This window comes from Pongo pygmaeus, chromosome 8 (assembly GCF_028885625.2).
Source record: "Pongo pygmaeus isolate AG05252 chromosome 8, NHGRI_mPonPyg2-v2.0_pri, whole genome shotgun sequence".
Taxonomy (NCBI): domain Eukaryota; kingdom Metazoa; phylum Chordata; class Mammalia; order Primates; family Hominidae; genus Pongo; species Pongo pygmaeus.
This window is the reverse complement of record NC_072381.2, coordinates 73,893,012-73,908,974: the sequence shown is the minus strand read 5'-3', so window position 1 is coordinate 73,908,974 and position 15,963 is coordinate 73,893,012. Positions and strand designations below refer to the sequence as shown.

The 15,963-nt window shown below is 37.4% G+C and overlaps 1 protein-coding gene across 9 annotated transcripts in view; it reads left to right on the top strand.

The window, feature by feature from the left end:
* Positions 1 to 15,510, top strand: part of TET1 (tet methylcytosine dioxygenase 1) — a 168,820-nt gene extending 153,310 nt beyond the window's left edge. For all 9 annotated transcript variants that reach the window (XM_063670530.1, XM_063670531.1, XM_063670532.1 and 6 more), the window contains 2 exons: positions 841 to 1,192; positions 5,589 to 15,510. In XM_063670530.1, coding sequence (XP_063526600.1) covers positions 841 to 1,192; positions 5,589 to 6,595 — 1,359 coding nt within the window. In that variant the 3' untranslated portion in view covers positions 6,596 to 15,510. The remainder of the gene's footprint in view (positions 1 to 840; positions 1,193 to 5,588) is intronic.
* The last annotated feature ends 453 nt before the right edge of the window (positions 15,511 to 15,963 follow it).

The following is a 15,963-nucleotide window of genomic DNA, read 5'->3' as shown; positions in this document are numbered from 1 at the left end:
CCACGGTGGGTAGATCACTTGAGGAAAATTAATTACAATTAAAATATTAGTTTTATAATAAAATGTTAGTTTTTAAAGCAGAATATTAATATTAGGTATCAAAAGTCAGGAATCACTATAGTGTCTATAGTTCTGTATTTTCATTTCTCTATAATAAATATAACCTTTAATGTAAGGAGGAGGGCTAAAATAGGTTGCATTTAAGATGAAAAACGTTGGCTATTAATATTTCATATCCAAAGAAAGGCAAATTTATTGATATTTATTGATATGGCTCCTCACTGGAATAGAGCAATAATAGAAGAGAAAGAGAATATTTATCAATATAAAATTTAAAAAAAATTTTTTAACTGTTAGAGTATAAGTCTTTCTGGAAAGAGAAATCAATTATGTCCCCGCTATCCAAGGAATGTGACATTCTTGAAATATCAGAAATATGGTGCTATGTGAGCTAAAATCATATCTTCCTAATAAGTTATACTTAATATGAACACAATAAACACAGTTCAATAGCCGTTCATTAATTTAGGCAATGAAGTAAGATGAAATGTAACAAGAATGTTTAATATCAAAAATAGGTAAGTATTTTATAACATTATATTTACTTAGAAAATTAACTAAATATTATTCTGGTCTGCCTACAAACAACTAGGAAGTTACTATGATTGAACAGAGTTGGGTGGCTTGATATAAAATAATAATATACCATCAGCACCCAATTGAAAATAAAATGGGAATACAAATCTCTTTCCCAAAGGCAACAACACGAAGGCAGGAATAGCCACAATGAATGTGCACGACCCGTATATCTTTCCCATTTCATGTTTTTCTCCCTATCAGGTTTGTACTTTAACTCGAGAAGATAACCGCTCTTTGGGTGTTATTCCTCAAGATGAGCAGCTCCATGTGCTACCTCTTTATAAGCTTTCAGACACAGATGAGTTTGGCTCCAAGGAAGGAATGGAAGCCAAGATCAAATCTGGGGCCATTGAGGTCCTGGCACCCCGCCGCAAAAAAAGAACGTGTTTCACTCAGCCTGTTCCCCGTTCTGGAAAGAAGAGGGCTGCGATGATGACAGAGGTTCTTGCACATAAGATAAGGGCAGTGGAGAAGAAATCTATTCCCCGAATCAAGCGGAAGAATAACCCAACAACAGCAAACAACAGTAAGGCTTCATCACTGCCAACCTTAGGTGAGCCCTATGGAACCTGCTAATCTCTGCACAACTTTGATGGATAGAAGTGTTTGGACTTTGCCTTGCCTTATTTTTTTAGAGTTAAAACTAAGACACTGAATATATTTTTACATATACCAGAACCAAAAGTCAACAAAAAAGTGACCCATCAGTATTTCTTGGTAATTTTTTCGACTTAATCCTTTTTTTTTTTTTTTTTTTTTTTGAGAGGGAGTCTTGCTCTGTCGCCCAGGCTGGAGTGCAGTCGCGCAATCTTGGCTCACTGCAAGCTCTGCCTCCCGGGTTCAAGCCATTCTCCTGCCTCAGCCTCCTGCGTAGCTGGGACCACGGGCGCCTGCCACCACGCCCAGCTAATTTTTTGTATTTTTAGTAGAGACAGGGTTTCACCATGTTAGGCAGGATGGTCTCGATCTCCTGACCTCGTGATCCGCCCCCCTTGGCCTCCAAAGTGCTGGGATTACAGGCGTGAGCCACCACGCCCACCCTTTTGTTTTGTTTTTGTTTTTGTTTTTGTTTTTGAGATGGTGTCTCTCTCTCTCGCCCTGGCTGGAGTGAAGTGGCGCTATCTCGGCTCACTGCAAGCTCCGCCTCCCGGGTTCATGACATTCTCCTGCCTCAGCCTCCCGAGTAGCTGGGACTACAGGCGCCCGCCACCACGCCCAGCTAATTTTTTGTATTTTTAGTAGAGACGGGGTTTCACCGTGTTAGCCAGGATGGTCTCGATTTTCTGACCTCGTGATCCGCCCCCCTTGGCCTCCCAAAGTGCTGGGATTACAGGAGTGAGCCACCGCGCCCGGCCTACTTATCCTTTTTTATACTTTAACATACTCTTTTTTTTTATGGCATGGGGAAGGGTCTCACTTTATTGCCCAAGCTGGCTTGGCACACCTTGGCTTAAGCAATAATCCCACCTCAGTCTCCTCCAGAGTAGCTGGAACTACAGGCACACACCACTGTGCCCAGCTAATTTTAACATGTTCTTATCATGTTCCTGTGAATTTCCCTGTCTAATTCGAAGCCCTACTCATTGTTGTTGGCATAGATAAGAGACATGACTTTCAGGATGCCTTCCTTGGTCACCTTTACCATCAATTTAAGCAATAATTAAATAAATATTACTAAACACCACTTTCAACAGTGGTATTGTGTTGTCATCGTTGTTTTTGTTTTGTTTTTTTGTTATTTTGTTTCTGTTTGTGGAGACAAGATCTAGCTCTCTTGCCCAGGCTGGAGTGCATGCAGTAGCGTGATCATGGCTCACCACAGCCTCAACCTTCCAGGCTCAAGCAGTCTTCCCACTTCAGCCTTCCAAGTAGCTGAGACTGTAGTGTGTGCGCCACTGTGCCTAGCTAATTATTGTATTTTTTATAGAGATGGGGTTTTACCTGTTTCCCATCTGATCTGGAACTCCTGGACTCAAATGATCCTCCCAAATTGGTGTAATTACAGGCATGAGCCATCACACCTGGCTTGATTTGTTGATTATAAAGTCTCGTTAGTTTTGGTTTTGGGTTTTGGGTTTTGGAGTTTTTTTTTTAAAGACAGAGTCTTGCTATGTTGCCAAAGCTGGAGTACAATGGCTATTCACAGACACAATCTTAGCACACTGCTGCCTCAAACTCTGGGATCCCATGGGAACCTCTCTAGCAGCTAGAACTATAGGCGTGCACCACACCTGGCTCTTATCAGCTTTTCACCTAATATATATTTTGAGTAGGAGTCTCACTCTGTCACCCAGGCTGGAGTACAGTGGCACCATCTCGGCTCACTGTAACCTCCACCTCCTTGATTCAAGTGATTCTTCTGCCTCAGCCTCCCAAGTAGCTGGGATTACAGGTGCCCGCCACCACGCCCAGCTAATTTTTGTATTTTAGTTGAGATGGGGTTTCACCATGTTGGCCAAACTGGTCTCAAACTCCTGACCTCAAGTGATGCATCCGCCTCGGCCTCACAAATTGATGAGAGCCACCACGCCTGGCCGGCTTCTCAGTTCTTTTGTCACAACCTCAATTGTCTTTGACAGCTTTTTTTTTTTTTTTTTTTTTTTTGAGATGGAGTCTCGCTCTGTCTCCCAGGCTGGAGTGCAGTGGTGCAATCTCAGCTCACTGCAAGTTGCGCCTCCCGGGTTCACGCCATTCTCCTGCCTCAACCTCCCGAGTAGCTGGGACTACAGGCGCCCGCCACCATGCCTGGCTAATTTTTTTTTTATATTTTTAGTAGAGACAGGGTTTCACCGTGTTAGCCGGTATGGTCTCGATCTCCTGACCTCATGATCCTCCCACCTCAGCCTCCCAAAGTGCTGGGATTACAGGTGTGAGCCACCGTGCCTGGCCTACTTTCTTAACTTCTATAACAAGTTGTTCCAGGCTTATCTATATAATTCTGCCCCATATTTAAAATCAGCCATTTCTTTGATGAGCCTATAGAATGAAAAAAATCATGAATTCATGCTGACATTCAAAATTAACATTATAATGTATTCCTTAGCTTCTTTCATTTTTACATTTATGAGAAGTTGTTTATTTGTTTTTATAACATGAGCAGAGATGGCAGTGCAGGCATTTATATAATGCTGAAAGAAATGTAATAATACAGAGAAATACTGAGAAGAAATGTATATTCCCAGATATTTGTAAGCATAATGTACAATACTTGGGCCATAATATCCTTTTGTAATTCTACCCCTCGGTCATTTAGTCTTTCCTTCCCATCATTTACCTTCTGTGGACAACTTATCCTCTATAATAATAGTGCCACTGATAACAGTAGAGGTTTCCTGATGTACCATTTCTGGGTCTTATATATGCGTTATCTTTAGAAATGAGAGCTCTCAAGGCTCCAGGTTGTAGCATCTGAGAGGAGAACTGCAGAGCTTCTGAAATTGATCATTATTTATTATATTATCAATTTATTATATTTTTAATTACTTTAAAACATGGCTGCTTTACTTTTTCTTGGTCCTAAGATTTGCTGGTTTTGCACTTCCAAATAGTTTTTTAGAGGGCTAGGCGTGGTTGCTCATGCCTGTAATCCCATCACTTTGGGAGGCAGAGGCAGGCGGATCACGAGGTCAGGAGTTCAAGACCATCCTGGTCAACATGGTGAAACCCCGTCTCTACTAAAATACAAAAAATTAGCCAGGCGTGGTGGAGATTGAGACCATCCTGGCCAACATGGTGAAACCCCGGCTCTACTAAAATACAAAAAATTAGCCGGGTGTGGCGCGGCGTTGTGCGCTTGTAGTCCCAGCTACTCGGGAGGCTGAGGCGGGGGAATCACTTGAACCTGGGAGGCAGAAATTGCAGTGAGCCAGGATCGCACCACTGCACTCCAGCCTGGGCGACAGAGCGAGACTCCATCTCAAAAAAAAAAAAAAGAACTTCATAACAGGGAGAATGTCCTCAAGGAAAATGTTCCCATTGGATGTGAGATTTATGTGGATGTGTCAGAGCAAATAACCCACAGTTGACATCTTGAGAGTAATGATCTACTTCCTTAATGAGAAGGAAACTAAGCTGAAATACTCTTGCTTTTGAGGGTCACAAAGATTTATGTTCAACTACAATGTTTTGCTTGACTTCCCTCTGCCTAACCTTGGACTTTGCCAGTTAAGATGATTTTGTTACCTAGAAATATTTATAAACTATTACTTGTTTTTACTTTTTAAAATATAGGGTCATACAATGCCTAAAACGTATCTAAATATCTCTTTGAATAGTTAAATATTGCTCTATGTGATTGTATTTACAATACCTGCACAATATTACAACATTTAGTTGTATTATTGACTTCCTACCTAATTAGTTCAATTCCAATATTTTACTATTTCAAACAATGAACAGCCATCCTTTTGACTAGATTTTTGCACTTATTTATGCCTCTTTCCCAAAGGAAGAGTTCTTTAAAGAAAATTATGGCCGGGCACAGCGGCTCAAGCCTGTAATCCCAGCACTTTGGGAGGCTGAGGTGGGCGGATCACGAGGTCAGGAGATTGAGACCATCCTGGCTAACACGGTGAAACCCTGTCTCTACAAAAAAATACAAAAAATTAGCCAGGCGTGGTGGCGGGCGCCTGTAGTCCCAGCTACTCGGGAGGCTGAGGCAGGACAATGGCATGAGCCGAGATCGTGCCACTGCACTCCAGCCTGGGAGACTCTGTCTCCAAAAAAAAATAAAAAATAAAAATAAAAATTATTGGATGAAAAAGTATACAAAACTACATAAAGTTTTTAATTCGTGTTTGTGATTTGAAATGAACAGAACAAAACCAAGCAACACAACATCAGCGTTTTCTTATATAATTCTTTGTACATGTCTTTGAAAATACTTTTTAAAAGACAACCCCTACCAAAAGTAATTTGTATTTTTCTTCACATTTGGTGTCCTTGTTTAGGGAGTAAAACTGAGACCGTGCAACCTGAAGTAAAAAGTGAAACCGAACCCCATTTTATCTTAAAAAGTTCAGACAACACTAAAACTTATTCGCTGATGCCATCTGCTCCTCACCCAGTGAAAGAGGCATCTCCAGGCTTCTCTTGGTCCCCGAAGACTGCTTCAGCCACACCAGCTCCACTGAAGAATGACGCAACAGCCTCATGCGGGTTTTCAGAAAGAAGCAGCACTCCCCACTGTACGATGCCTTCGGGAAGACTCAGTGGTGCCAATGCAGCTGCTACCGATGACCCTGGCATTTCACAGCTTGGCGAAGTGGCTCCTCTCCCCACCCTGTCTGCTCCTGTGACGGAGCCCCTCGTTAATTCTGAGCCTTCCACTGGTGTGATTGAGCTGCTAACATCTCATCAGCCAAACCACCAGCCCTCCTTCCTCACCTCTCCTCAAGACCTTGCCTCTTCTCCAATGGAAGAAGATGAGCAGCATTCTGAAGCAGATGAGCCTCCATCAGACGAACCCCTATCTGATGAACCCCTGTCACCTGCTGAGGAGAAATTGCCCCATATTGATGAGTATTGGTCAGACAGTGAGCACATCTTTTTGGATGCAAATATTGGTGGGGTGGCCATCGCACCTGCTCATGGCTCAGTTTTGATTGAGTGTGCCCGGCGAGAGCTGCACGCTACCACTCCTGTTGAGCACCCCAACCGTAATCATCCAACCCGCCTCTCCCTTGTCTTTTACCAGCACAAAAACCTGAATAAGCCCCAACACGGTTTTGAACTAAACAAGATTAAGTTTGAGGCTAAAGAAGCTAAGAATAAGAAAATGAAGGCCTCAGAGCAAAAAGACCAGGCAGCTAATGAAGGTCCAGAACAGTCCTCTGAAGTAAATGAATTGAACCAAATTCCTTCTCATAAAGCATTAACATTAACCCATGACAATGTTGTCACCGTGTCCCCTTATGCTCTCACACACGTTGCGGGGCCCTATAACCATTGGGTCTGAAGGCTTTTCTCCCCCTCTTAATGCCTTTGCTAGTGCAGTGTATTTTTTCAAGGTGCTGTTAAAAGAAAGTCATGTTGTCGTTTACTATCTTCATCTCACCCATTTCAAGTCTGAGGTAAAAAAATAATAATGATAACAAAATGGGGTGGGTATTCTTAACTGTGACTATATTTTGACAATTGGTAGAAGGTGCACATTTTAAGCAAAAATAAAAGTTTTATAGTTTTAAATACATAAAGAAATGTTTCAGTTAGGCATTAACCTTGATAGAATCACTCAGTTTGGTGCTTTAAATTAAGTCTGTTTACTATGAAACAAGAGTCATTTTTAGAGGATTTTAACAGGTTCATGTTCTATGATGTAAAATCAAGACACACAGTGTTAACTCTACACAGCTTCTGGTGCTTAACCACATCCACACAGTTAAAAATAAGCTGAATCATTATTTCATGGTGCCATTGTTCCAACATCTTCCAATCATTGCTAGAAAATTGGCATCTTCCTTTGAAATAAACTTATGAAATGTTTTCTCTCTTAAAATATTTCTCCTGTATAAAATAAATCATTGTTGTTAGTAATGGTTGGAGGCTGTTCATAAATTGTAAATATATATTTTAAAAGCACTTTCTATTTTTAAAAGTAACTTGAAATAATATAGTATAAGAATCCTATTGTCTATTGTTTGTGCATATTTGCATACAAGAGAAATCATTTATCCTTGCTGTGTAGAGTTCCATCTTGTTAACTGCAGTATGTATTCTAATCATGTATGTGGTTTGTGTTCTTTTACTGTGTCCTCTCACATTCAAGTATTAGCAACTTGCAGTATATAAAATAGTTAGATAATGAGAAGTTGTTAATTATCTCTAAAATTGGAATTAGGAAGCATATCACCAATATTGATTAACATTCTCTTTGGAACTAGGTAAGAGTGGTCTCTTCTTATTGAACAACCTCAATTTAGTTTCATCCCACCTTTCTCAGTATAATCCATGAGAGGTGTTTCCAAAAGGAGATGAGGGGACAGGATAGGTTTCAGAAGAGTCAAATGCTTCTAATGTCTCAAGGTGATAAAATACAAAAACTAAGTAGACAGATATTTGTACTGAAGTCTGATACAGAATTAGAAAAAAAAAATTCTTGTTGAAATATTTTGAAAACAAATTCCCTATTATCATCACATGCCTCCCCAACCCCAAGTCAAAAACAAGAGGAATGGTACTATAAACATGGCTTTGGCCATTAAGAGCTAATTCATTTGTTTATCTTAGCATACTAGATTTGGGAAAATGATAACTCATCTTTTCTGATAATTGCCTATGTTCTAGGTAACAGGAAAATAGGCATTAAGTTTATTTTAGTCTTCCCATTTTCTTCCTATTACTTTATTGACTCATTTTATTGCAAAACAAAAAGGATTACCCAAACAACATGTTTCGAACAAGGAGAATTTTCAATGAAATACTTGATTCTGTTAAAATGCAGAGGTGCTATCACATTCAAAGTGTCAGATTCCTTGGGAGTATGGAAAACCTAATGGTGCTTCTCCCTTGGAAATGCCATAGGAAGCCCACAACCGCTAACACTTACAATTTTGGTGCAAAAGCAAACAGTTCCAGCAGGCTCTCTAAAGAAAAACTCATTGTAACTTATTAAAATAATACATGGTGCAAAGTATCTGTTTTGAGCTTTTGACTAATCCAAGTAAAGGAATATGAAGGGATTGTAAATAACAAAATGTCCATTGATAGACCATGGTGTACAAGTAGATTTCTGCTTGTTGAATATGTAAAATAGGGTAATTCGTTGACTTGTTTTAGTATTTTGTGTGCCTTAGATTTCCGTTTTAAGACATGTATATTTTTGTGAGCCTAAGGTTTCTTATATACATATAAGTATATAAATAAGTGATTGTTTATTGCTTCAGCTGCTTCAACAAGATATTTACTAGTATTAGACTATCAGGAATACACCCTTGCGAGATTATGTTTTAGATTTTAGGCCTTAGCTCCCACTAGAAATTATTTCTTCACCAGATTTAATGGATAAAGTTTTATGGCTCTTTATGCATCCACTCATCTACTCATTCTTCGAGTCCACACTTATTGAATGCCTGAAAAATCTAAGTATCACTTTTATTTTTCTTTGGATCACCACCTATGACATAGTAAACTTGAAGAATAAAAACTACCCTCAGAAATATTTTTAAAAGAAGTAGCAAATTATCTTCAGTATAATCCATGGTAATGTATGCAGTAATTCAAATTGATCTCTCTCTCAATAGGTTTCTTAACAATCTAAACTTGAAACATCAATGTTAACTTTTGGAACTATTGGGATTTGTGACGCTTGTTGCAGTTTACCAAAACAAGTATTTGAAAATATCTAGTATCAACTGAAATGTTTCCATTCCATTGTTGTAGTTAAAATCATGAATGGACTTCTTAAGCTGATTACCCCACTGTGGGAACCAAATTGGATTCCTACTTTGTTGGACTCTCTTTCCTGATTTTAACAATTTACCATCCCATTCTCTGCCCTGTGATTTTTTTAAAAAGCTTATTCAATGTTCTGCAGCATTGTGATTGTATGCTGGCTACACTGCTTTTAGAATGCTCTTTCTCATGAAGCAAGGAAATAAATTTGTTTGAAATGACATTTTCTCTCATAAAACTGGTCATCTAACATTATTTCTACCCCTCTATTATGTTTTACTGTAATGATCACCTTTTCTTGTACCTCTCTTATAACACTTAAATTGGGTTTTAAATCTGCGTTTGTTCATAGTATGATCATTGAATTCACTGATACATGACCTCCTAATAGCCCACTCAGTTCATAATATGCTACAAACTTACCAACTTTAAAGAGAGAATAATTCCTGCCTATTGCAGAATCATACGAAATATCATGCTGCCTTTGATATTCCATTTCTTTTTTCTTTTTTTTCTTTTTTTTTTTTGTAGAGACAGTCTCACTATGTTGCCCAGGCTGGTCTCAAACTCTTGGCCCCAAGCGATCCTCCTGCTTCAGCCTCCTAAAGTGCAAGGATGATAGGCATGAGCCACTCCACCTGGCCTGAAATTCCATTTCTAATGGCTCTTGAGCCATTGTTGAAATTTCTTTTTTTTCTTGTGCTTGTCTGTCTCACCTACCTCTTGTTTCCAATTCATCTACAAAGTACCAAATAGACCAGGTCATAAACATAATTGAAATACATTCTTATTGGAAAGTGAGGCTATCTGAAAAGGCATAGCTGTAGGCAAATTATTGCAACATGTTTACATCTTAAATAACTTTCCTACTCAGTCTGCATGTTGATGAAGTAATTTCATTTATTAAATATAGAACTTCAACTAGATGAGATCCGTAAGTAATTTACTTAAGACGTAACCTCAATACATATTTAATTGAATGCATACCCTTGTGTAAATAAGCTACTGATTTAATTCACACGACTAACCTACTTTCTAACATTATTACAGTGGATTTCTACTGATAACATTTCACAATAGTGTGTGTGAAAACAACCCTGAACCAGTTTTTAAAACAAAAATTATATTGACTTTTTATCTGGGACATAGGACTTTATTGCATGAAACTTCCACTGACAGGGGCACAGCATTTCCTTTGCATGTGCCAACTAAATCAGTAGCTGTATGCAACCTTTAATAGATTTATACTATTACCTTCAGTTTCACACCTTGATGCATGGAAATCTTTTTTATCTAGATTTAATACAACTGTGAGCTTTGACCTTTTACAGAGATTTATGATGAGAATTTTGAAATAAGTTCATATAGTAGTGGCCTCTCATAACAATGGAAGACACCTGAGAAATCGCATAGCTCAATCACTGGGGCCCAGAGAGCAGATCTTAATGCTAGATTGTAATTAGAATTTAAATAGATGAAGGCCACTTTGTGTTGAGAACTGTAGGGAAACTTGATTTTCTTACCCAAAGGGTATTTTATCACTGGGAAATAAACAAGTATCAGATGCTTGTACAGTATAGGCTTTCAATTCCCCTGGAACTAGTGTTAAGCATATACAAGAAGTTATAAAGGCATGGATGATTGAAATAATTAAGGAAAGTGTATTTCCACTGTATATACTACCTAGCCATGCTTACAGAGTTCATTCATGCCCTTTGCCTAGTTAGCCTCACAATTAAGCCCCAGCATAGTTTATTTTGATGTAGCTGTCTACATGTATTGGAATACTATTTTATTGCACATAGCTTCTAAACTTGCCCATAAGTATATTGAACACCAGTTGTGTGGCACACTCAACCAAGTGAATGTAATCAATACGTAATTGCTGAAGGGGTCTGGATTTATCCAAATCAAATTATGCTCCATGTTGAGCTACATTTTAACAGCTTTAGAAAATGATGTCATCCATTGCTCTGGAATGCAGTTCGGAAAGTCAGAATCAGTATGTCCATTAGAAATTAAATTTGTGTGTTTTCATAGAATGTATTGAGATTTATTGAAATGTTCTTGCTTTTCCTATATGTATAAAATGGAAACTGAGTTCCTTTATTACTTCCTGAGATGGTAGAGCTGACTTATGCAGGATATCATCACTATTTTTGTCTGCATTGATAGCTACAAATTTTATTAACTATTTTTTGCTACAAATTTTAATTCTCTACCTTTCAGTATCTGGATGACTTTTTAATTCCCTATTTCTTCTGGGCTTCCAATCATATACCATTGTTTGCTTCAAAAGGGATATATTATACTTTCTCTAGTAATCCAAAGGTATTCCTAATTTTGCCACTCCTCATTTTCACTTCTCTTTAAGGGCCTTATAGTATGTTCTAATTTCTCATTTGGTAGTATGCAACATTTAATATTTCTAGCTCTAAAATTCCATCATTCATTATTTATTTATATATTTTTTTCTTTTTTTGAGAGGGAGTCTTGCTCTGTCACCTAGGCTGGGGTGCAGTGGCGTGACCTCGGCTCACTGCAACCTCCGCCTCCCGAGTTCAAGTGATTCTCCTACCTCAGCCTCCCAAGTAGCTGGGATTACAGGTGCCCGCCAACACGCCCGGCTAATTTTTGTATTTTAGTAGAGACAGGATTTCACTATGTAGGTCAAGCTGGTCTCCAACTCCTGGCCTCAAACGATCTGCCCGCCTCGGCCTCTCAAAGTGCTGGGATTACAGGCGTGAGCCACCGCGCCCCGCCAATCACTTCTTTATCAGCTGTACTTCTTTCCTACCTTTACTGTAATACTTGTGATCTTGCCTGGGTCATAAGTTTTCTTCTAGTTTGTTCAGCTATAGATGTCCTTTATGTTGGAGCAAAACTAGGTCCAAAGTAGGAATGTCATTATTAGATGTAAAACATATTAGCTGATTTAACCCATTTATGTTTGAATGCAACTTTGAAAACCTTTAACAGTATAAAGCTAGCTTTCCTAAAAATAGAAATTTTGTCCATGGCAGCTGTTATGTAAGTCATGATCCTTGTCTTGTTCATAAGAAAGAAATTTTGCAGCTGTCAGATTTTCATTTTAGGAGAAACAATATTGGAAATTAATTTGGTTTCTTCTCCATTTGGCAAGGTATGAACCTTGACTAGAAACTCTACTTGTTATTTTTCTTTTTTCTCATTTTACTGAAGCTGCAATATCACTAAGCGCACTTTCATTCTTTTTACAGTGTTATTTTTCTTCTGATTTTCTTTAAATTAAAAATCTATTGCTTCCTCTTCTCTGTCCTGTCTGCATTCCTCTGATCCCCTACACAAATACACATGGTTCATTTAAAAAATAGCAACCATCCTGGTAAAGCTGTCTTTTCCATTGTGTCCCGCAAGTTCTTTTAGGTGTAACATCATAAGAAATTACAAACTTGTATTCAACTCTTTTCAGTTTTAGGCAAATTCCATTTTTAGGAATAATAAGCAGTCACAAGACTGCTAATATTGAGTGCTCTCTCTCACTTTACCAATCCCAACAATGTTTAACTCCTATTTATTAGTGTTTGAGTGTTTTATTTGTGTATGAAGTTAAATATTCTAAGTTATTCTGTATGGCTTTACTATTTCTAATGTAAATTTACTCCATTGGAATTCTTTGGTTTTTGGCAGTAATAGGAATTATTCTATAATCTGGGTGAGAAAGATTAGGAAATGAACTGAAAGTAATTGAAAGAGGAGGCACAAGTAAACCATCAGAAATGCTTTTGACCGTAAGAAGGGGAAATTAAGGGACAGAATGGAAGAATTGTGCTCCTATCAGCAATCTGAGGGTTCACTCTACCTGCTTAAAAGCAAGAAATATTTTTAATATTTCTTCTGTCTACTCTGTACTAATTTTATCTGAAAAATTGCTGCTGAAACTTAGGAGCCATTTTGAAAGCAACAGTAGTAATCAAAGGTATAATCCTCATGCTATATAATGTTTTAGATTACCAACTGCTTTACTATGAGGAGCTTTTTCTGCCCGTTACTGAGGGTTAGACGGAGAACACTGTTCCCATCTTAGAGGTGAGGAACCTGCAGATGGCAAGAATAGCATATGGCTGGCTCCAAGTCACACAGCAAGTCAATCAATCGGAGACTAAAATATTTATTACCTGTAGACTGCTAAATTTCTGCATCATGAACAATGACTTGGAGAGAATGTTGCTGAGCAGAAATTTTGTCACACCTGATCTGAGAATATAAAATTTGTTCATTTGCAAAACATGCTTCTGAAGTATTTTGTTTCCATTATTTATTTAGCCAGCTAGTTTCTTATGGGTACTAAAGAAGGTCTCCCAAATTACCTAAATTCCACAATAGGGCTTAGATTTATGAAGTTTTATATTTTTTCCTCCTTATAAAAAGTTCTTTTTATAAAGAATATCCCTGTAATACTAAAACGGGGAAATCTCCTAAATAATATATTTTTTAATGTTACTTTTTTAAAAAGCTAGGGTGAGCACCTCACAATCAAAATTTAATGTATTTTTTATATTGAAATGCAGGGTTTTTGGAAGGAAACATGGTAGGTAAACATTTTAGTTCCCAACTCCTGATCGTAAAAATGCAAAATTGGGCCGGGTGTGGTGGCTCACGCCTGTAATCTCAGCACTTTGGGAGACCAAGGCGGGTGGAGCACGAGGTCAGGAGTTCAAGACCAGCCTGGCCAAGATGGTGAAACCCCCGTCTCTACTAAAAATACAAAAATTAGCCGGGCGTGGTGGCAGATGCCTGTAACCCCAGCTACTTGGTAGGCTGAGGCAGAGAATTGCTTGAACCCGGGAGGCGGAGGTTGCAGTGAGCCGAGATTGTGCCACTGCACTCCAGCCTGGGTGACAGAGTGAGACTCCATCTCAAAAAAAAAAAAGCAAAATTGTTGGTATCTCTAAGACAGAGCAAGACTCCCTCTCTAAGAGATAGTAGTGTCTCCCACTTAATTGAATTCATTTTGTTTTGTTCGCTTTGCTTTGATTCTTGCCACATAAAATCTGTGGGTCAAAGGTTGACCCAGAGATTTGCTCAGAGAGTTAAGAAAAATAACAAGATGTATTTGTAAATTTTTAAATAATGAAAAATGAGATGTATTTGTAAAATTTTAAAATAACCTCTTTATAAATATGTTTATAAATATAAAGAGGTAGGATGTTTTGGCTAATTAGCACATTCTGGGTCATACACACACACACACGAACAGGCCAAACAACTCTAGATAGTCAAATAAATTCCCCTTTTGGTGATTCAGTTCAGTAACTGCCTATCCTCATCAATGCTTGTTTGTGATGATGAAATAGTTGACAACTGGGACTTTACAAAAATAACTCCTGAAAAAAATTAAATATTTTATTGCAATGTATGTTCATATTTTTTTTAACTTTTATGAAATAACATTGTGATAGGTGCTTTAAGATAAATATTTTTCCAGAAGTGGTTTATAGTATAAACTAAGGGCAGTTTTTACATTGTGATGTGTGGGTGGGTGGTCATATTTAGTTAGGTTATTAAGAAATCATGAAGTGTTCCCTAACAAGAAACTTGCAAAGCTATCTGGCAGGAAGAAAATCATTAACTTCGTTTATTTTTTTCACACGCTATATGCTTAATTACCAAGTAAATTCACTTGCGTACTTTTACCTTAATTCAAAGGAGAAGCCAGAATGTTTATCATTGGTGGGAGTAAAATATACACAGATTTTTTACCATGGTGAAATAGAATAATACTGAATACGGAAATACTAATTTCATAAGCTAATATTCCTATCTTTTAGCTGACTTCTTTCTCTCTTCAGGATATATTTACTATTTATTATTTACCTTTGAATTTTTGATTTGGGCGACTTTTACCTATTGCCATCCTACTATATTAAGTATCCTGTACAAAATGAAATGTCTTAGCAAGGAAACACTTTTAAAACTTCACAAATATCCGATTTCATTCTTAACATATGGGGGAAGCAGTAAAAGAAAAAGCACTTCACCATGTAGAAAAGAAAGTGATCATTTTAATTAAGATAATTTTAATTCATTATCAACATTTAATCCTCTGCAAACAAGGGAACACTTACTAGCAGTACTTGAAGACTTGTGAGTTGGAATTGCATGTTACTTGAAAGATCTAATTAAGCTAAATTTTGGTGCACAGCAGTTGTACATGATTTCATGTTTATGTAGCAAAATGCATTGAAATGTATTAGTGTTGAAACATACATGTAAAGGTAGTTGTGGAAATTGTTATATTTTTCTTGTGTGTCATTTATTTAGAGCATAAAGGTTTTTTTATTGTTCTAACTGAATAAGGCTAAATGAATACTGTAATTGAAAATATATTTTAAATCTTTGTCATGAGTTTTTTTAAAAAAAAACTATTGCAAATTGTACCATTCCTGATTACACAGAACTTTGTGGGTGGTTTTAAATAAATTTTATACTTCTATTTTGCACCTGATAGTCTAATTTTTCTTTCCTTCTAAAAATCACATTTAAAAGTTTTAATATTCAATAAAATTCACACATTTTAACTACAAAGGACTATAAGATTTAATATTTGGAGATGACTAAATGTATGCATGTGCTCACCATAAAACCAAAATGGCTAGCATTTATGAAATCCTCATTATGTGCCAGAAACCTTACATTTTATGTAAATTATGTAATTCCCATGGTGATTCTATTAAGGACTCTTATCAACCTCATTACATAGATCTATTCTGAAGCTTGAAGTTATTAAGTTCACAGCCCTAGGAATTGGCAGAGCTGTTACTCTACTCATGTCCTTACTTGGCTTTATAATTGTTTCCATAAACTTAATACTTTTCCTTAAGTCTGCTAAATTTAAACTTAATTCTGAATGTAGTTTGCCAATATATTTTACTTTTTTTTTTTGAGACAGTC